Raw genomic sequence first — 23,008 nt, forward strand, 5'->3', positions numbered from 1 at the left:
GAACCAGAGCAGAGGTCAACGCCTCTCCGCATGAAAATAAACCAACGTGCGTGTCATACATTTCTACAAGGGGCAGGGACTCAGGCACGCTATCCTGGAGTAAATATAGAGTTATAGACTGAAGGTGGGGGGAGGTAGGACTGGTTGGGGGGTATTGAGGGGCAGGAGCAGCTGCTGGCTTCAGTCGAACACATTCAGCAATCAGTCATCTCCAAACTACCACACTGTAAAAAATATCCATCATGATCCAACATTCATTCATGTTGTCCAGTAACCTAGAGCCTCCTATATAGACAGGAAATATCGGGGTGAAGTTTTTAGTAGGCCTGCTGAATGTCGCTGAATATAAAGAGGATGAGAGAAACTAAACTGAAAATGAATTCTATGTTTGTGTTATTTCAGCAGAAAACAACTGCACAACTGTAAATTAAAAGAAAAAATGCATAAAGACACAATATCTAGTAGTTAAATCAATATAACAAAAATGAACTTTGTAAAACCATCGCTAATGTAAAATGATAAATTTGCATTTGCTAACATTGGCTAACACAATGCTAATGCGATTTCAATTATTGCAAAGACCTGAGTGGATGTGAATACGTGTTCTGGGCAAACTTAATGTAACTTAGCTTACATACGTAACTGAAGTGGTGTAAGTAACGTACTTATTTTAACCCGAACCATGATGTTTTCTTAAACCTAATCAAGTAGTTTTGAAGCTTAAACCTAACCAAATTGGGATTACCTGAAAGTTAAAAACTCATAGAAATACATGCAAAACGACCTTAAAAGGCATTCTATGTATTTGCCATCCTATGACACCACATTGGCATGAAAGGAAGTCTCGAAAGCTTATCCTTAAAAATGTTTGGCTTGGGAACCAGAGGGTCGCCGGTTCAAGTCCAGCACAGACCGCAGTACTACGTGGCAGCCCATCACTCCACCATCTCTCCACGTTTCATGTCTATAAGCCCTGCATGTGCATGATTGTATTTCGGGCCAGTGTGTAAAGTAGGAGTGAAAAAATAATTTCCCCATTGGGGATTAATAAAGTATATCTTCTTCTTCTAAAATAACAACAGATTTCCAAAACAATTATTTAATAAATTATTCTATAAAAATAAAAATTCTGAAAGCTTTGCTACACTAAATGGAATGTAGCCTTAATGAGAATCATTGGCAACACCTGTGTTTACCCGACTATTTCATCTCAGAATGCCTGCTGTGAAAAAGGCCTATTAATCATTCCACTAAATACAGCGTCTCAACATGTAGTGAACACTTAGCACATAAGTAATGCTCAGAATAAATAAATCCTTCTGTTCAGAGCAGTGAGTGTTAAAATAGTGTCAGTCTAACACTCCTCTCGTCGTCTCTATAAAGAGCTTCAGATCTCAGTCACAGTCAATGTTTGGACTCTGCTGCCCAGGGGAAAGTAAAAAGGGCAGCACTGCAATGTTTAATCCCCCCAAAACATTCCAGCACTGTGTAATCAGACCAGACAACTGTGGCTTCTCTGCGTCTGTGACTGCAGAGCTGCAGAATGACTCCTAATCTGCTGTTGATGTACATGTTTCGCAGCTGCTAGCATGAACATGTGCAATAACGGAAAATTATGAATCAGTCTGCATGGCTCTAACAAAGCAGAGCAGGACCTGGATGGGAAATTCCATCATCCTCTGCTTTCCCAAAATGTCTAGTGTCGCCTTACAAAGGGTTTTTATTTTTAGCTTGAGGGGGTTCGTGTGAGCATTGCCTCTCCCCTCTGAGTTGGCCCACATCCCGATGGGGGCTGAATTCAGGTTCCCTTTGGATCCTGAAGCCTTTTTTAAAAGCGGTAGGTGGAGTTTCTCTTCTCTCCTGTCCCCAGACCTGAGTTGGGTCACAGCGGTTGGGTGTTGCCACTCTCCGGTCTCCCTGCTGGTAACTCCAACAGCCCTGGTTCCCTTCCCCAAACTAAACCACACAACATTAAACCAAATCCGAAGTGAGAGATCGTCCCCAGTCATTGAAACACTGCAATGGATCAGCACAAATATCGCACGGCGGGTGTCCCGGAGAAGCTGGAGATCATCGGGGTGGAGGACGAAGCTGGGAACCCCATCAGTGCCCTGACCATCCTGTCTCTGCTGGAACGCGTGGCTGGCATCATCGACAACGTCCAGTCCGGCCAGCAGCGCATGGAGGAGCGTCAGCTGGAGCTGGAAAACAACATCAAAACCATCCAGGGCGATGTCCTGAAACTGGCCAAGGACCACACCGACACCAGCGGCACGGTGGAGAAGCTCCTGCAGAAAACCCGCAAGGTCAGCGCCAACGTCAAGGAGGTCCGGACACGTGTTGAGAAGCAAAACGTCCGCGTCAAGAAGGTTGAAACCACGCAGGATGAGCTGCTCACCAGAAACAAGTTCCGCGTTGTCATCTATCAGGTAAGCAGAAGTTTGGATTAAAGTGTTAAAGATTTAAAGATAGTTTGCTTTTCTGGGACTAGAAATTAAAATATAAGCAGTAACAAGTAAAACTGGAGGTACACTGTCAAATACTTTCTAAACCTTAATGCAGTACGCTTAGAGCTGAAACAATAAAATTAAGAATTAGGAATTTTCTACTGTTGTAAATGTAAATCTTTGCATTTGTTTATACTTTTCATACTTTTGGATGTTTTTTAGGCTTTATTCCAGCCATAGGGTAACACCAGCTCTAGAAAGGGGCGTTGGTGTTTTTCATTTTGTGGCCACTGTAATTTCTCCTTTGTGCTTGGAAGGGTAGGCTGAAGAGAGGGAGTTGCAATCAACCACTACACCACTAGATGCCACTAATCCTACACACTGGACCTTTAACACTGACTATGCACACAAATATTTCGTTTTTTGCCCTTATTCAGAAAGAGACAATATTCCTACTAAGCTAATGAAAATTGGAAATTCCACTAATAATTCTGCTTACAAGCAGGGGTGCATTCTCTGATTACTGTTAATGGCATACTTTATGTTTCATTTAGTCTCTTCTCTCAAAAGAGGATTTTTTCGACTGGTGGTGGACAGCCTCCATTTTTCATTCGTTCCACCACCTTCTTGAAAAGGTTGTCCTTGGTAATATTTCTGCATAAAGAAAAAAACCTGTTGACATCCAAGTCTTTTACAATGTTGTTTTACAGTAGGTGTGTTCCTCCTTCCAATCAAACATGTGGGTTTTCGTGTATGCATCTCTACTCCAGCCTCACAAACTGTGGGCTAGTAAAACCACAAATAGGTGGCATTTAACATCAATATTCATCGTTTTAATTGGAAACTTCTCCATTCGGAATAAGGGCTTATTAGGAATATCCAAACTGAATATGCTGTTTACATGACCCTTATCAAATGTGGAATATAGTCATATTTGGAATAATAATTAGTATGCATGTGAACATACTCATTGAGGACAGTTTAAAAAAACATCTTCAACACTCAAATAAGAATCTCTGAAGCACTGGTGGCAGTCAGTGGATGTCGAGGTGGAGCAGCTCCCACTCTATCAGGACTATCAGATCCAGGGTCCCATCCAGGTTCCCATTTACGAGGAACTGGAGCATAATTAAATTAAGTCCCAAAAATAAAGTGGATTCCTTCCCTGAAGCGGTACAAACTCTGTGCCAAGCAACGAGATCTTAACTCAAATGAGCTCTGACTCAATTCATTAGGCGGTGGACACAGTGAGAGGGCGAGCGGGGATGTGAGGAAATGAAATGTGGTTTGAGTTCAACACTTAAGAGCCCTCGACTCTGTAACACTGGCAATTTATAGAAAAGCTTCCTCATTACGTAAGGAGGGCACGCTTTCATCGAACAACCCTAATCAGATCAGGTGAGACGAGTGAAAACAAGATGATTCACTTCAGATTTTAATTGGTAATCTGAAACACTCCACTGAACACAACCATTGGAGTGCTTTTGAGCCTAAAAATCAACATTTGCATGGGCAAATATTCCTTCTCTGAACAGGAAGGGTTGGAAAATAAACCAAACGAGGTGTCATATCTCCAAACACACACACGATACGTTCTTTAAAAGTGTAAAGAGAGTGAGAATACTTTGAGGCTCTCGTGTTGATTGAGGAGGCTGAGATGGACAGACTTTATAATGGTATTAAATTGGGGTGCTGTGGGAGTTCTGTGGAAGCAGCTGGTCAGATGACAGAAAGAGACGTTGCTCTGAACTCAGAGGACTTTTAACGGCGATCAAAGACTCTGTACATCGCTGCAGGCTGTCTGAGTGCAGCTTTGGTCAGACAAGAGGAGAATAGTGTCGAAATTTGAGCAGCTGCCTAAATCAGAAACATTCAGAGTCTGCAGTGTGTGAACCGTTTTTGCTATACGACAATTAATCTCTGGTACTTTGATTAATTACAAATTTGTTTGGCACCACTGAAGCACAATAAAAGCTGCTCAGTGGAGGTTGATCCAGCCCTTTCACTATCCACGTTTTATATAAGTTTTCAAATTTCTTAAAGTAATCGTTTAACCTTTGACAAATTGTGCTCTTGAATTACTTAATTTTCTTACTTCCTTCTCTTGTATTGAGGGCAACAATTTCATTTTCTATAAAATATATTCCATGATTAAAAATAAGCCCAAGCAGTTTATAGAAGTAAATCCTTTGTGGAAAGGGTTTATTCATGCAGTGAATAAATAAAAATACAGGAAGGGACAAAAAATACTTTTCGTGAAGCACAAAAAGTCAGACTTTAGTTACAGCTTGAGCTAAGCTAAAAGCTTATAGTTTGTACCTTTAATCTTTACATTTACTGATAAATTGCATTTTCATTCAGTTTTCCCACAAACTTTTCTTCTCATCCAGCTCTTAATGTGACACAGCAACTCTCTTACTCACTGAAATTTGTTATAAAATTGAAACGATGTTAAAGATGGATGACAATAAATCAGAGACAAACACTCGTCTTTGCGTTGGGCTCTGCAGATATACATTCAGCAGCCAGTATTCGATGAAGACGTTGTCCTCGTTAACGTCCAGACTTCAGAATAGTAACCAGGGCGCTATGTGCTGCTAACAGCTGCTGTGGATCCGTGACAGAGAGACCTATTCTGGGACCGCAGCATTCTGCCTCACTGCCAGCAGGGACACACTATAAACTGCTGTCAGCCACAGTCAGGGTCTGACATAGCAGCTTATCACAGGGGTCAATATACAGAGAGGGGGGCCGAGGGACTGTGTCAATCGTCCTGACCTGCTGCTGCTATAGATAATAATGTCGGACAAACTAAGGAAGACAAAATAATATATAACTATACAGCCCTGTCTCCTAGAATATTATTTTTATATACAACTTCAGTTGCAAGAGTTTTGAGGGAAACATAATGCCAAATAATGTTTTCTATTAACATAATGAGTAAAAGTTGTTAAATAACATACCTGGCAAATCACAAAAATGTTGGTACTGAAGTTATTGCCAAAATAGGCAATCTTGGAATACTTACCACTAGTAGTGACTACAACATTACTCAGAAGTTAACCTAAATCACAATCTTTCCCCAACCTTAAAGATCCTCTTCAGACATACATTGTTCTACAAATTGTCATATTTTACACCTTAAAATCCTTAAAAAGACATCTACTCCTTCTACTGCATTATAAATTCAAGAATCTATGAATATGCTAATGTTGTTTATTTGTAAAGTTTTCCTGCTGGACACAAGATGTCTCCTCCTTCACTGTAAAGTCTATTATCAGTGTCTGTGCACTGGAGGCTTCAACAATGCACTATAAGTTACATACTGGACCAGGGTTACCCTTGGGCGGCTGTGGCTCAGAGGCAGAGCGGGTCATTCCTTAATCGGAAGTTTGTGGGTTTGATCCCCGGCTCCTGGTGCCACATGTCGAAGTATCCTTGAGCAAGATACTGAACCCCAAATTGCTCCCGATGCCATTGGTGTGTATGTGTATGAATGAGTTAGTTTCTGTTCGATGGACTTTGCCATCACTGAGTGAATGTGTGTGAAAGGGTGAATGTGGCACGTAGTGTAAAAGCGCTTGGAGTGGTCCGAAGACTAGAAAGGCGCTATACAAGTACAGGTCCATTTACCACCTCCAAACTATTTGTTATGTCACAAATCATACATATAGGCCCCGCCCCTTAACGTCAGATGTTCAGTGAGTTCAGAGAAACTTTCCAATTTCAGCAGATGAATGTGAAAACATCCTTCTAGTGTCAAACTCTAGGAACTGTAGACTGTAGGAACAAGAAGAAACACTGATTTCTGACTGGAGGGAACTTTTTTCTTCAGTATCAAAGTAATCCAGTGATATTTGTCTGTGCATCCTGCAAGCAGGAACTACTAAAAGCTAGTTCAGCAGACTTTTACTGGAACCAATAGAACAAAATGTAAACAAATATAGACAGGGCTGGACATAAAATAGCAGAACCATGTAGCTGACATTACAGCAGCACATTTACTGAACTTTGACACTACTTGATACTTCAGTGCCTTCAATGGGACTTTAAAGCTGCACCATGGATCATGTCTAAAGTTAAAAGTGTTGCTTGTACTGATTTTGGCGGATTCAGTCTCAGTGTTTCCAGCAGGAGCAGGTAGCTTCATCACCGTAAACTACCTGCTTTGCACCAAACAGCAGACAGACACAGTTATAGACTAGCTGAAAAAAGTGGACAATGTAGCAGCTTCAGAGCCAGATATTTCCCTCAGGAGTGGAGACCAAAAACAGAGCTGAAAGAGAGTGAATATCGGACTCCCATCAGGTGAAAACAAACCCAACTCCAGAAGGGTGATTAGTGAGCTTTCTCTGTGTCTGCTGGATAAGTAACAGCTGTTTGATGATTACAGAATATTAATGCGTTATATTGCCCACATCCTTGTATATTACTAAATTGTTTTTGCAATGAAGTCGTGGTGACAATGTAATACCTGCCTGGATTGTGTTCAGAGACATCGTTTGTTGAAACACTACATTTAAGTAATGTGAAAATCAGATTTTAATGGGCCTACGAGCATGATTTGTGACATCACAGATAGTTTGGAAGTCAAAGCTAATTCCTAAAGAAATTGGTCAAATACTGCTTGAAAGACTCAATCTCGGCTTTAGTTCCCAACATTTACTGAAAATTGTCTCTGCAATATGAGAAACAAATGCAACCTAAAGTTATAATAAATAGTTGGTAGCTTAACCACATCAAATTAAATCCAAAGCTGTGCTACTGCTAATCTGCTAGTTACTTTTAGTACGTTTACCTGCTTTTTATTCTCTATCATGATTGGATTAAACTACTGCTTCATTTATTTTTTGTAGAAAATTAAAATACCAATAAATTAGCACGATGCAACCTCATCAGAGATATTTTTCATTAACGGATAATAGAGAAAAATCAGTAAGTACATTTTTTTTTAGCTTTACAGAAGCTAAGGCTAGCCATGGCTGGCTAGCTTTGACTTAATGTAGTCGACTGTCTCTCGGTGACAGAGTGCCGTTAAGCCGAGAACGGCTGTGCATGCAATTACTTTTAATGCTTTTCTCCCAAAATCACAAGTTAATTATTTTGTTATTTCAAGAAAAACAAAAAGACAATTTCTTGAGATAAAGAGATCACAACTTTTGTTTTCCTGAGATTACCGGATAGTTATAGAAAACTCGAAAATGCGTCTTTTAGCCTTCAAGATCATGACTGTCCTGGAGGATTAATAACTGAACAGCAAGCCAAAGCAAAAATGTGTAGTTTTGTTTACTGCAATGCAATCTATGCATGCTGGCATGGCACTCTGATAGTATAAGTAATAAGAGGTAATAGCCTTTTATTTTCTCGTGGAAATGGGTTATCTCATTATCTCGAGATAACATAGCTTGTTTTATCCAGATAACAAAATAATTAACTTGTGAGCTCGAGAGAGAGAACACGGCCATTCTCTGCTCCCGTAGTTCCAACTTCAACAGATCCCTCCTCTGTATTCCTGCTGGTCCCTCTTCACTCATTGTATTTCTCTACACTGAGTCCAGGTTTAGTTCAGTCCGGTCCCGGGCGGCTCAAGCTTTCTCTCCGTCCTGCCTGCAGCAGAGACAGTTGCAGTGTTGAGTTTCCTCATGACTGATGTGCTGTCGGTTATTCTGAGGCCTCCGTTCATCTCCTAATATAGAGCTTCAGCTGCAGTCATTTAACCAGGAAGCAACAGGCGGTTTGTTGGAGACAGTCGTCGCCAGTGGCTGAATAATGAAGGCTGGGACAGTAATAAGAAAAAGATAAATGACTGCTGGTCTACACCCAGGGCCAGTCTGCCTCGGCTGTTGTTCACAACACTGGACATTAGAGGACAGTGTGTAATTTCAGAGGAGTTAATGGGTTTTGGTTTGTAATATTTATGCTGTGTGGCAATGAGAGAGGCTGAGCAATGACAAGTTTATGAGTTAAATCTCCCACAGACATAAACACAATTGAAACAAGAGGTCAGCAAACACAGAATGTTGCTCTAACATCTACAATAGAGGAATTGTTTGTTTTATATTTTCCTGTAATATTATTTGTTGATAACAGAGCTTGTTCTTATTAATGTTAATGTTTCAGTGTGTAACGTTGATGAGGATCTATTGGCAGAAATAGAATATAATATTGATCGGTATGTTTCCATTAGTGTATAGTCACCTGAAAATAAGAACTGTTGTGTTTTTTTTACCTTAGAATGAGCGATTTTTGTCTTCCATGGAGGGTCACCATGGTGAACCACCATGTTTCTACAGTAGCCCAGAAGGGACAAACACTGGCTCTACCATAGTTTCTCTCCTTCACACTTCACAGCCTGTTCTCAAACCCAGGTTGTCAAATATAGATGCAAGCTGTGTTCAGTAAGATGCAATGTGCAACTTCACCACTAGATGGCACAAGATCCTACACGCAGTCCTTTAACTATAAATAAGCATAAGTACAATGTAACTATGTACGTTGTAGTACGTCCAATAACATGCGGTGTTGAGATTGCAACAATTGATGATCATTCCCTATGATTTCTATGAGCCCTTGCAGTCATCACAACCTTCCTGCAAATTTGACAATCATAGCAGTTCCCCGTGCAAAACGTTGAGCCACACATCACCAAACTACAATCAATTTTATTCTCACTGGACCAAGATGTCTTCGATTGTTATTGAATTATAATTTTTTGTTTTTTGCCATGTTTTCCCTCTGCAATTTCATTGCAAAATATTACTACGAAGCCCTGGAGGGACTGACATTTACTCAAGTATTGTACTTAAAGTCCCCCTAATTCAGAGGAGGGAAGTAACTGGAAAGTACTGTGTTACTGTATTATTTTTTTTTGTACTTTACTTGAGTATTCATTTTTCTGACAACTTTTTACTGTTACTCCCTACATTTCTACAGAACTATATGAACTTTCTTCCTTCCATTTTTTTTCCAAAACAGGCTCATTACTTCAGTTTAAATGTATTTTAGGTTTTATCGATAATGATTTTATGTGTTGACAGGTAAAACATTGACTGGTGTGTTTTTATTTGGTTGAACTGTGCAGATGGTCTGGTGGAGCCTTCCAAAACATGAAAACCACACTGAGTGTGAGTGATACTGGCTTGTTAGTCTGTGTGTGTGTTCACGTAATTAATGTGTTTGCTGTCTTTCTGCTGATGGCTTTGGCTCGAGCTCAACGGCAGAGTCTGAACTTCCTGTTGGTCTCTCTTGCTCCTCTGCCACCACCCGAGGTTATTAATACATGCCTCGACCCACATTCCCTGCTGGTGTAATTATTGTGTCATTCACAGTGTCTGGACGTGCTCTGATGACTCCTCCCTGATTAATGAGTGCGATCGTTGCAGGTGGCCACAGTTTAATTAGGATTAATTTGCTTTCACATCCAAAGTCACCTGTAGGGCGCAGCAGGAGCAGGCCTGGGAGGAGGTTCCATCAGGAGCTAGTTTGTTTCAGTTGGCATCAAGAAACATCAAAAAGTGTCAAGAAACAACAAGACAATCAAGCTTATTTTACATTTGGCATATATTTAAAAAAACGAGACAAAAGAATCACAGGCTATCACATATACTATAACAGTAATCTTTTCCCAGAAAAAAGTCTGATTGGTTGCAAAAAACATTTGAATCTTATAGTGTGACAGATTTTGATAAAAATGTAGCTTATTATTAATTAAATGTGACAACTCACAGAATTTAGAGGTTATATATATATAATTGACTTACCACTGGATGTTGCACTAGAGCACCAGTATCTCAGATCAAAATAATGGGAGAGAAACAAAATAAAACTCATCAAAACTGCCTTTGTTGATCATCAATACTGGATCGGTTGAAATGAACCCTTAAAGGAGCATTTCACCCGTGGAAACATTAATATTTATTGAAAGTGGGTTGTATATGTAGTCGAAATGTAACATACATTTTGAATTTGGTGCCTATTTGACCGAGAAAAGACAGAAAGTGACTTTAGGGCGCATTTGTATTAAAGACAACAACTCCCACAATGCACAGCTCCGCAAGCTGCTCCCACTAACACTATCAAGGACTACAACAACGTGAATGTAAACCATTTATTTACAGAAATATATCAACAACAACAAAAATGAATATATTAACAATGACAGTTATAGTTCCTCCTGAGCGTCCTCAACGTCTCGGTGCCGCAGTACTGGCCATCTGGAGCTGGATACTGTCGGATTGCCTGCACCACATCAGCGGGTAAAAGGACACGATCCGTCAGACGTCCGTGTGTCCGTAGGCGCACAGTGAGAGCACAGGCACCAGCAGTCCACCCCAGCTTGAGCCAGTCCGGGCTCCTCGTCCGAAACAGGCAGGTCCTCTGCCTCGGCTGCAGAAGCCTCAGCCGCCTCCTGTTCAGCCTCAGCTGCTGCTCGCTATATTGCGGCTCATAAAGGTAGCCACAAACATCTGATTCGACCATCATACTTTCGAAATTTCTTCCATATTAGATTGATTACCATAGTCGTAACGTCTGGCTCCACAGCGCCTCCGCTTAGCTTCCAAACAAGATGGCGGTTATATTTTTTAGTTTCTGCAGGTGTAGTCCCGCCCACTGATCTGTAATAGGTCTGTAGCGTGAGTGAAAAAAAAATGAGAGGTAGTGTTTGTAGTCTCACCCCCTCTACAGAGATATGAGACTTCCTGCTTCCAATGACGCAAAATGACAATTTTTACATCATTGGAAGCAGGAAGTGCAACACTAAAATCCTTATTTCTCCCCTCTCAGGGAAAGTGAGGGAATGATGCACAACCATTCAAAAATATGACTGGGGTTCTAATGATACAAAGCTTAATGCAAATGGGTGAAGTGTCCCTTTAATTCACAGAGTCAGCTCTTAAAGTATTTGTGAAAAGGGCTGTAATGGCCGCAATGTAAGTTTAATTTAATCCCTGGGGAAAAATCTGCCCGTCAAGGTACATCCACTAAAAGTGCTAAAAGGATCCCTCCAGAGATTGATCTTTTGTTTAACCAGATACAGCTGTAATCTTGCTCTATTCAAAGCCACCAGATTCCATTGACAAAACAATAAATTTACCTTGCAGAACATGGGAGTGGTCTAGTCGGACCAATTGAAACTTTAACTTGATGATGGCAATAGATGAAAAATCAGAGGATCACCAAAGTTATTACAATCCATCCAGTAGAATTCGAGATCTTTCAGTCTGAACCAAAGTGGAGGACCGACCGTCATTGCCCCACAGCTAAAACTGGATGGTATCATTATTATTATTATCAGCCATCTTACGTTACAGGTGTTGTTCCTGCCAGCAGCTTCCTGTCTGAATGAGTCTCTGTTACCCCTCGTCTGTAAAAATAGAAAAAACTTGATCTCATGAAGATGCCAGTGTGTTTGAGGCAAGACGCTGCAGGTCAGGTCTGTCAGTGTGTCTCAAAGGAATATCATGTTTTCTATCTGGACCTGCATCAATGAGCAACATAGCAATTTATCCATAATGGCTAGAAGAGACAGATGAGAAGATGGATATCAGTTTCATCTGTGTGTGTCCAGTGCAGTGATTGATCCACAGCCTTGTGAAAGTCAATGTCGATATGAAGTGTAACATTTTATTAACTGATCAGTGGGCTCACAATCTTAGCAAACCAGACTTTTGCCTGATAAATTTCTGGGAATACTGAGATTAAAAATCCAGCAAAACTTTTAAACTTTAAAGCGCTTTAATACTTTTTAAATCCTCTTATTATCTGTCTTCCAGATGTTTCAGACGGATATCAGTTTCAGCATCCAGTACAGAGACAGGTCCAGGACGTGTAGCTTAGCACAAAGACTGGAATCAGACAGAAACTGCCCCAAATGTCAGAGTTTTCCTTTAAGGGATCTAATTAAAGGCTCTGCACACCCACAAAGGTGTTGTCAGTTGACCTGACTGATTAGACTTGTGCTTGGGCTGAAGTCTGGCTGAGATATGCCAAAAACTAGGTGAGGTCACAACTTCAGCATGGCATTAAGAATGAAAAGTCGTTGTGCCTGAACAGGTGCAACAAGAGAGGGAGAAAAGGGAAAACACCTACAAGGCTGTACGAAGAGTGTGAAAAGCCTTGAAGGGGTCCTTCTCATTATATTGTAAAGTCATAGATACCACATCAGCGATGGAAAGTATTTACTCAAGTGCTGTACTTAAGTACAAATGTGAGGTACCTGTACTTTACTTGAGTCTGTTCTTTTCATGCTACTTTCACCTTCTACTCCACTACAATTACCTTTAATCACAGGTTACTTTAATTACAGGTTTACTTTCAAAGTAAGATTTTTGCACACAAAACATATGAAGAGCTTATAATGTTATATGATGTTTTGTTATAAATTAAACTACCCAACAGTTAAACACGAGTACAGCTGAAACAATTTGTCAATCAAAGTTCCATTGTGTCCAATATTTAGCAGCATCTAGCAGTGAGGTTGCAGATTGTAGTAAACTGAAACCCCTCACCTCAACCAAGTGAAAAACCTAAAAGGCCCTTTCCAGAGTTTGGTTTGTCCGTTCTGGAACAATGTATATAGGTCGCCGTTTGTCAGTGAATAAAGGCTGCAGCTTCTGAAGACCAAAGTAAAACTCCCGTGGGTTGTTTCCCAACTGCTGGAATACTGTCGCTAATCAGCTCTGTCTGCGTTGACTGGATACAATTAAAGGTCTACAGTGGAAAACAAAGTACCAAAAGGGAGTCGAGGATGTAGTGGAAATAAGGCTTTACTGTCCTGATGTACCTGTTTAGAAGCCCTGTTTTCCTAATTGTATATTTTCTTCTTCTTTCTTCTGTAGGGCGATACAGAGATCCCATCAGTGGCCGTCACCAAGTCTCCCAAAGGAACCGGCCTGGATGGGCTTGAGATCGAGCCTGACTCCTACGACGTCCCTGTCGACCTTTCCTCCGATGAGGAGTACCTGAGTGTGGAAGAGGCCGACCCCTCCCGGGCTGCCCGCATCAAGAAATCAGTCGCGAAGAGTACAGAGACCCTGAAGGCGGCTTTCTCCAAGGAGAAGATGAACAAAACCAAAGACAACCTGGGCACCAAGTTCCACAACCTGGGCGAGAAGGTCATGCCTGCCGAGCGGAGAGACAAGATGCACCAAGCCGGCGAGCGACTGAAGCAGTCTGGCGAGCGGCTGAAGGAGAACATCGCCAAGAAGGCTCCAACCAAAGAGACCTTCCGCATCAAGCTGAAGAAGGAGAGAGCAGTCGCTGAGGGCCAGGAGGGCGCTGAGGCAGAGACTGCGGAGCCAGCAGTGCTCCCTGGGGTCACCTACACAGAGGTCGCCATGGAAACCAAAAGGGAGGGGCCTGTGGAGGAGGCCGGCGCCACCCGGATAGGAGAAGAGGATTACACGAAGTAGATCAGACGTCAGATCAGACAACGACGAGGAGGGGGGACACTGGAGAAAGATCATAATGCCCAGGATTTAAAAAGAAGGTCTGTGATTGGTCGTCATCGATGATGGATATCTTTATCCGCCAGAATGTGTTAAAACAGAAGTTCTTGAGATGGGAATCGGTATTGACACCAGAAACTCATCAGAACTGGTTATTTATTAAATCTACTGTATTTCAGAGTGTCAAGTCAAGTTACTCTATCAGATGTTATCTATTTTTAACAATTAATTTAAACAACTTGACGTGAATATGAGAATTTCTATTTTGAATGCACTACGAAAAATTCAGGTTTAGGATTTTGTTTCTTATTTGTGAGTCCAAACTGAGGTTGAGGTTTATTTGCACAGAGATAGTAGAAAGGAAAGAATGAAGGAAAGAAGGTAAATGGTTGCTAAAACTTTGAAAGTGATGATGAATGGTGATCAGAAGTTCATATGTTGATCTTTTATCTGGATGTACATATGATGTTGTACATACTGCCTAAACTGGAGAGGTGAAATTTGGTCTGTGCAGGACTCAGCTGGTCTCTGAGATACCTGGAGAGAAAATAGAACAAAATGTATCCACTGTCAGACTGGTTTCTGTATGCAAAATAGTAGAAAGGAGATTAAGTAAACTTTGCGGTGCTTAAAAGCAGCCTCAGTGAATGCTTAGATAGACATTAAAGCTGCACCGGGCAAAAATATTTAAGTGTTGGGATTTCATTACCCAGAAATGAGGCAACACATGTGATGATCCATGCTGCTTTCATTTCATGTGGTACAAAAACTAGATGAGAAGTTATCTGGAGTTGGCAGTACGATGGGCAGAGAGTTGCTCATGGAGCGATAAAATATGGTTTACAGTTACCATAGTAGCATTAAATTATAGTAAAGTGATAGGGCTAAATTGCCATTTAGTTTCACTCCATTCAATCAGCCTCACATTGTGTTCATGATAGCTGATGAATGGTTGTAAAGATTTGAGTGGATAGCTAGGCAATCTTATTTGTATAGCGCCTTCCAACAACAAGGCAATTTAAAGTGCTTTTCATAAGATATAAAGGCATTAAGATGAGATATAATATAAAAGACATATAAATAGGTTTTTAAATGAGTGAAATAAAATAGAAGGAATAAGTTAGAGTGGAATAAAACAGGAGAGTAACAGTTACAACGCAGCAACAGGATATGAATACTATAAGGGCTGTATGATGCTTACAGTGTTTTCATTGTTCTCCAACTGGTCAGTGAATGTTACACCAGAGCTATTTGAATCAGTGAATTGACCCGTCCTGTGTCCCGCCTTTAGTATTTGGCTAACATTATCTATTAAATGTAACTAGCAAGCTAACAATTGTTGTAGATTAGATAGCTAGTTATATAGTGTTTTGCTAACAGCTAATTTAAGATGTGAATTATTTTGCTTTTATGTTTTAAACACCTTCAAAATGAGGTTGTCTTTGTTATTGGAGCAACAAATGGGCTACCTTACAGCACGGCTTTGTTCAATTGTTTGTTGAATTCATAAAACAAGTAAACAAGTGTCTCTTAACCGCTGGAACTCTTTAAATTTCCCCTTAAAGGTCCAGTGTGTAACATTTTGGAGGATCTATTGGCAGAAAATTAATATAATATTCATAGGTATGTTTTCATTAGTGTATAATCACTTGGAAATAGGAATAATTTTGTTTTTGTTACCAGTTTTACAATTAAGCTGCATTATTTTTCCACTGAGTGAAATAGTGAAAGTGTTTTTTTAATAGATGCACTGGTCCACCAAATGGAAATATTCAACACTTTTCCCCAAAATTCAGCATGACAGATTTGGAAACTTTGGAATTATAGTTATCTGAATAATATAAAAAAGTTAAGTTTGACTTTAGAAAACAAAACATTAATTTGATAAAATCTTTACTCAGTGCATCTTTCATAGCAACACAGTCACTTGTAAGTATTTGTGACGCAAAGCTTATGTTGATTGTCATATTTTAGACATTAGACTGCAGTTACTCTTCTGAAAGTGAATGTAGTGGATTTAAGGTCGTCTGAGACATGGTGTTTGGCGGCTTCAAAGCTTTTTTGAGCACTGCTGAATTTTGCCGTATGAATGTTTTAATTTTTTTTTTTTTTCAATTTTGCTGCTTGATATTCATAGTTTCTTTTGAAGTTCAGTGAGCATACTGACTTTATTCTCCAGGAGTGATTAGTGAGGTCACAGCTTTTATCGGGATGATAGGATTTTCAGTCATCAGATACTTTTTATGTAGCTCGGCTTATAGTGCTGTCATTATATATCAGTACACTGTCTTATTCTGAAAAATACACTTTCTGTATAGCTTTTAACTTACTACTGTATTTATGTTCCTGCTGAGTCAAACTGTGTTGGTGGGGATTTTAATGCAGTAGATTGATAGTATTTGATTATATGGTTTGAAGGTTTCATCTCTTGCATATATTACCATTTTTTCATTCTTGATTACAGCTCTGTTTCCATGTTGCATTTTTGTTCATTTTTACAATTATCTCAATCCAGTTTTAATGCTTTACAATGAAAAACAGCTGATTGAGGACCTGTGTTGTTGTTGTTTTGGCCTGTACTGTACAAGCAGCACCAGACATTAATCATTTTGTTTTGTTTTTGTATAAATAAAGTTCTCATGAAACCTGTATGAACTGGTGTGTTGGATAAAAAATACACAAACATGAAAACAACTGTTTTTGGTGGTGGCTTTTTAAGAAATAATATTAAAGCTATGGTATTTAAATTTCCACATTAAACTGTCTATAAACGCCAGATCCTTATTATATATGTCGTTGAGTTGTGTACTAACATTATCCCCAATGTTTCCAACAATGTTTAAACTCAGAAATCTGTCATTTTATTCAGCAATGCTTTAGAAATCATTTGAGCTGTAGCATTCACACTACATTTTCATCAGGAAATGCATTTTCTAGTTGTATGATTTGCAACAATCACACATTGTTCTCTTCACTCTTTATTTCATATGTTTGTTATTCTTCTGTACAATTTTTGGACCTCTACTGGCATATTTTTTGCAGACAGACGAATTCAACTTGGCTAATATTCATCTTTTTGATTTACAGTTTTTTAAAGAATGGCTCGTCAGCCAAATCTCAAATACTATACATGCTAAAGTCGTCAAACCTGATACACAGGTGCCCCATGGAGATGTGCTAAACATATTAAAGCATGTAGTTAGTGTATTTAACAGTCAATCTATATTTTTCAAAATATGCAAAATCAATTAACATTTATATCTCGTGTAACAAGTCTTTATTCAAATGCTACCAAAATCACCACAGACATTGTTTGGATACTGTATATCACATTACAGTTTGAGTACGCAGTGATATTCACTGTCTTTTGTAATGTCTCAGAGCATATTTCATGTAGTCCAGGACATGACAGATACAGGACAGAGATCAGTGCTGTATACAGGTCAGACGTCTGTTCTGTTTATTGATTCAAATAATAGTAACAATAATGTTAATATTAACTTGATTTCACAAGTTTGAGCGAAACTAGTTGTCTTTTAGAGAGTTAGGAAGGATTTGGTCTGTACTGTCTATTTGATTCAGATTTGATCAAGTCCCTTTGACAATGATACCTAAGTTACAGAGGTCAGGACAGATACAGGACAGAGTTCAGTGCTGTAGATACAGGGTACAGGCCAGTGTTGTAGATACAGGGCATATTATTGTTACTGCCACTATTGTTTGTAATTAGTTACTAAACTTTTAAAGGCATGGCCCGATGCATTCAACAGGACCCTTTTTTTCTTCAAAACTGAATTGGATTGCAAGCTAATTTGGGGACGCTTTACATAATGCCACATTGTTTGTGTGTATAGTAGTATTCAATTTTGGGTGGTATCTTCACATGTAAATCACAAACACTTCTTGCTGGGACTCTTTCAGAAGCTGTGCCTGCGAGCAGAGGTAGCGGTGGCAGCAGCATATGCAGCAATCACACACATTTTCTTCAGGAAATGAAAATATTTTAGTTTATATCATTATAAGCAGGTCTGAGCCTTTGATCCGAGGTTATCTGGTTATATTCACAGACATGGTTTATCACAAACATCTCAAACCGGTGTTTTAACAGCAGCAACAGAGGCTCCGATCGTCTCTCCTCTGTGTCGCTATCTTCCACTGATCTCATCCATCTGCGACTCAAATTAAATCACTAACTTGATGTCGGCTCCAGCAAAACACGATCACTCAACTGACTCAGCAGAGTCCCGCAGATTCATTCCTCCGCTGGCGTCGGCCTTCTAAATGAAATGCCAATCATTCTGCTTTGCTCTGCAGGGAATTTACAGTTCGACTCGTCTCTGTGTGGCCAGAGGTCTCAGCAGCAGTTTGTCAAGTGTGAATTTATTGGCTCTTATTTCCTCAAAGGGTCCAATCAAACCGACCAGCTGCAACATAAACCCTGTAAAGATGATAAAAGACGTTCTCTGGTCTGACGGGAGTATCAGACGTGCAATCAAATAATCTGCATTACAAAAGAGACAAGTCAAAAGCTTTTTCTAAAAGTATACTTATTTGATTAACAATATGATCCCAGGAAAATTGTAAAATGTATTTACCTCAAACAGACATTATATTTCTGGTCCACATTTAGAAAGAAGGTATACGGCAGCGTTTAAGGTATACTAAATGTTTTATTCTTTTACGTTCTGAATTCACATTTAGGCAGTGCAGACTTATTAACCAAGTGTTATGTATCTCTATCTGTTATACAGACTTTGATCTTGTCATATACCAAATGTATATTCTGGTTGTCTCTCCCCCCTTGCTGATTTTACTATTTAGTTAATTGTGCAATTGCCCCGCTTTTCCTGCCTTTCTGTTTCCATTGGGAATCACATTCCGTCTGATTCCTGCCTTTTGTTTCAATTCCTTTTGGTCCTAATGGTAACCATGTAACGTTTGGTGACTGCCTGGTCAATTGCTACCATCTACATACTGTCTCCTGGTCTAGTGTATAAAAGTACTTCATTTAATTTGCTCTGGGTCCGCTCAATGTCTCAGATCTGCTCTGTGTCTGTCAGTTCACCAGTGTGCTGGCAAGCTTCAATAAACTCACACCAGCACAGCAAACCTCTGAACTGGACTTGAATGATTTCTTCCTGATTTCTTCAACAATTAAACACATTCTAATCATTGTTTATCACCAAAACACAATTTTTTGTGCAATTCTACTTTGAACAACAAAAATCTTGGTGTCTGGAAGATGCTACTTTTGTTGCAGCAGTGTTGAGTTTGGCATAGTCAACTATAGTCAACTACAACTTGTATAACATTTTATTTCTGTTTTAAAATATTAAAACAAGGCCACTACAGTTCATAACCATAGATGAACGCAGTCTCCATGACCCACCCATGGGTCTGCACCTGACTAATGTACATTCTGGATGAAATTGGCCAAACAACAAGAAATTAGACACTGCTGTACCCACATCTTTACAGGGACCTGCTCCACCAACCTCCCAGATCCTCAACAGGCGGACTGTGTTCTGAACCGACAGAGAGCAGGATGAGAGAAGGTGGACTCTTTGTTTAGATCGATGATGCTTGGGGCTCAAACACAGCGAAAGTAGATGGAGAATGAAAATGAAACCATATTATGATCACTATCTTGTTAATGTGTGTAGCATGAAGGAACTGCAAACCTTTGTTTCGTTGTACAACTTTGTATGGATAACGATAAATACATTTCCTTAACCCTTAATCTTAAAGTAGTAGGCTAGAATTTGTAAACTTATGGTAGTTGAGTAAAAGTACTTAGTGACATTCCACCACTGGTGTTAACTGAAAGACATAGGTTTGGTTCCTGAACAGATGATTTGAATCATCAGGTACATTTTGGCTAAAGGCCTACACTGTGTTGAAGTCTCTGTGTTAAATGTTATGTGGATATTTCTGTAAATGAGCTGCAGACTCTGATCTGCTCTCTGCAGGTTGTCAGCTGCTGCATCTAATTTCAGAGCTGCTGCTTTTTATAACCTCGACTGAACATAGAAAGATGACACCTCCGCCACCGTCTGCACCTCCCGCCACAGATATCGGTCGTCGCCTGCGGGCACCTGTGCCTCACTGTTACCGGGTTGTCACGGCAACTGTAGCTACCCATCAAAGCTTGAGAGAATGGTGCAAAATGACGTTAATTAATTTCCCCTCGTTTGGGTAGATCTGTGATTCTGAGCCGCATGATAACGGTTTTTCTCTGCAATGTCTCTCCTCCTGCATGGCAGCACTGACGCCAAAAACCATAATTTTGATTTATTTCAGCGCTTATGAGAGAGAGGCAGAGAGTATGAGATAGAGACGCCGCTCTGGAGTGATTGCATTCAGCTCCATCTGTTTGTTATGCATTAGCTGAGCACAATTGAGCTCTTCAAGCAATCTGTTGAAGAGAAATGGCCTTGGGTGATTCTAGTGTAGAGACGGAAAAGAGGAGCGCCGTCTGCTGATCCACGGCTCTATTAACACAATTTCATCTTCTCCTTCAGAGTGTGAACACTTCTTCTTCTGTGCCAGAGAGAAACACTTGAATAGCCTGCAGATGTTTCCTCTGTTGCTCTGAGATTGACTTGTCAAATCTACTCTTTCAGCATTCACAGGTACAGTTTACATTTACATTTTATTGAACTGAACTGGAATGAATTTGGAGAGCTGCACTCGATTCAGAACTTTTGTATCTTACTCGATTTACCGCCTGAAAGGCCGAACTCTTCGAGTACAATCCGGGAAATGTCTTCGTTAAAATTATCTGTGTGAGACTGTGGATTGTAGAGGTCCAGTGCTGTTTCTTCTTTGTCCACTGTGACAGCTACAAGACCACAGAAGAAAAGCTGTCAACTGACAAAAGAACCAGTGAGATAAAAACATGTTGCATTTCAACAAGCATCAGCCCCGTCTCCTAGAAATTATACTGCTGATTTGCAACAGCAACGTAATGCAGAAACATGATGCCACCTGAATTACATTTCCAATAAAAGAGTCATCCACTGATTTAACATTGTCGGAAGTACATGCTATAAGGGGTAGTTAAGTTACTTTAGTCAACCTTGTGTGGCTGGATAAGCATAAAAGTTACTGGCGGTGTGTTGTAGTCACTGTTACTGAAGTCCCAGTTCATACGATGTTAGTGTGACGTCTTCCTGCAATCTTCACGCTGAAAACGGCACTTACCACAGATGAATGTTACCCGTTTAGTCCCGCCCCTTTTTGCTCTGTGCTCATATAACAGTTGAGCAAACCTCGGCCGAAAACATCGGTCAGCTTCCTCCTTTCCTCTACTTAGATATGCTATGTGCTAGGCTACTCTGTGTTGAAAAGACAAGCACATTTTGAGGATGGATGAAAGATAAAAGTGACATATATATAGTCACATCTTAAGTTAGCTAATGTTAGCATGTTAACGCTAGCTAATCTACATCGGAGAGCAAATGTTTCTAAAACTGGAAGCTAGTTATTTAGACACAATATTAGCTAACTTAAGATGCGACTATGAACACTATGTCACTTTTATCTTTTAACTATCTTCAAAATGTGCTTGTCTTTTAAACAAAGACAAATGTAGCACGTAGCGAGTTAGGGGAGTTAGGGGATCAGGGTTATGCTAAGCTATACTGTGTCGTCTTTGAAGTGCTCACAGCAGATACTGGGAGAATCTCCAATCCATCTATTGGTTTCAATGATCAAAATTAAGAAGTAGTTTCGATTCATTTTCAACGTCCTATATACCAAAGGCACAAGCTTTCTGGCCCCACACTGATTGGAGACTTTTAATGACTTTGTTTCAGCTATAACAACAGCTTTCCCAACAGGATGGAGCAATAAATGAACAGATGAACCATTTAATCCACAGAGTGACAATAAACACAGCATTTACTGCCTTGTTTGTTTACTGAGTTTTGTTTTTTACATTCATTTGGCCTCAACACAGAGGCAGCAGGTGGATGTGTTTAATTTGTCTGCATTCTCCATATTTGAGAAATTAGGAAGCATTTATCATAGTTTCAGAACCTTTTTGTCACGTCAGTCGCAGTATGATTGCAGAGTGGAAGCTCTTTTTCGTCCAACGGTTTGTCCAGATGACCTAAACCGCTTTATTTGGAGGTCAAACTGAAAGTGAGGACGTTGAAAATGTCCCCAATAATTCCTCATTGAACATGTAAATAAAAAACAAAGAGTAAATAAAAAAAATGTTTACAGTAAACAATGTATGCTGCAGGTTTGTATGTGTATATGTGTTATTATTACTGATAGAAGTGATTTAGGATTTTTTTTTAATGCTGCATTAATGCCACTGTGACATCACTTATTGGGGGCGTGGCCAGCATATCAAAGTGCAGTGGTAGTTGCAACAGCAGGAATTTACTCCTTTTTACTTCTATTTGTTGTGAGTTTAATGTTTGTTAATTAACAATACACTGAATACATTATGGCTACAAATATGAGCAGGAAATACATTCTGATTTCAGGTTTTACAGAAATCAGGAGGAACCACCATTATAACAAATATTCATTATATTTCTCTCTTTTCTTCAAAAGCATAGAGGCTGTAATCAACAGTTGTATCACAATTTAATTACCTTGTTATCTGAGGACATGAAAGTTGTTCATTTATTAATATACTACGTCAAGTAAATTACGCTTAAAACAACCTTTAACTTTTCCCTTTATATGTGCAATGTTCCATAAATCATATCTGTATATACAATTATGTATAAAGTGTACATATAACTATTATTTTTCTATTTTATTATATAAAATATTAGATATTTATTTAAAGGTCCAGTGTGTAACATTTAGGAGGATTTACTGGCAGAAATGGAATATAATCATTCAAGGATGTTGAAGTGTATAATCACCTGAAAATGAGAATGAGACGTTTTTATCTATAGAGAGAGGTTCGCCTTCCATGAGACAAACCAAACACTGGCTCAAAACAGGATTTTCGCAGCCACCGTAGTTTCACACACTTCGTAGTCCGTTCTCCTCTCCAGGTCATTAAATACAGGCGCGAGTGGTGTCCAGTTAGTTGCAATCTACAACTTCAATGCTAGATGATACTAAATCCTACAGACTGGTCCTTTA

At 39.7% G+C, this 23,008-nt stretch overlaps 2 protein-coding genes across 2 annotated transcripts in view; one reads left to right on the top strand and one right to left on the bottom strand.

Moving 5' to 3' along the window:
• The window catches only part of LOC127351009 (uncharacterized), a 184,041-nt gene that overhangs the window by 149,462 nt on the left and 11,571 nt on the right, over window positions 1–23,008 (bottom strand). The window lies entirely within an intron of this gene.
• On the top strand, window positions 1,837–16,543 carry cavin4a (caveolae associated protein 4a). The gene is made up of 2 exons (XM_051378194.1): window positions 1,837–2,429; window positions 13,286–16,543. Exons 1-2 carry the CDS (start codon window positions 2,022–2,024, stop codon window positions 13,856–13,858), a joined length of 981 nt encoding a protein of 326 aa, XP_051234154.1. The 5' UTR covers window positions 1,837–2,021; the 3' UTR covers window positions 13,859–16,543.

Source organism: Dicentrarchus labrax, unplaced genomic scaffold (assembly GCF_905237075.1).
Source record: "Dicentrarchus labrax unplaced genomic scaffold, dlabrax2021, whole genome shotgun sequence".
Classification (NCBI taxonomy): domain Eukaryota; kingdom Metazoa; phylum Chordata; class Actinopteri; family Moronidae; genus Dicentrarchus; species Dicentrarchus labrax.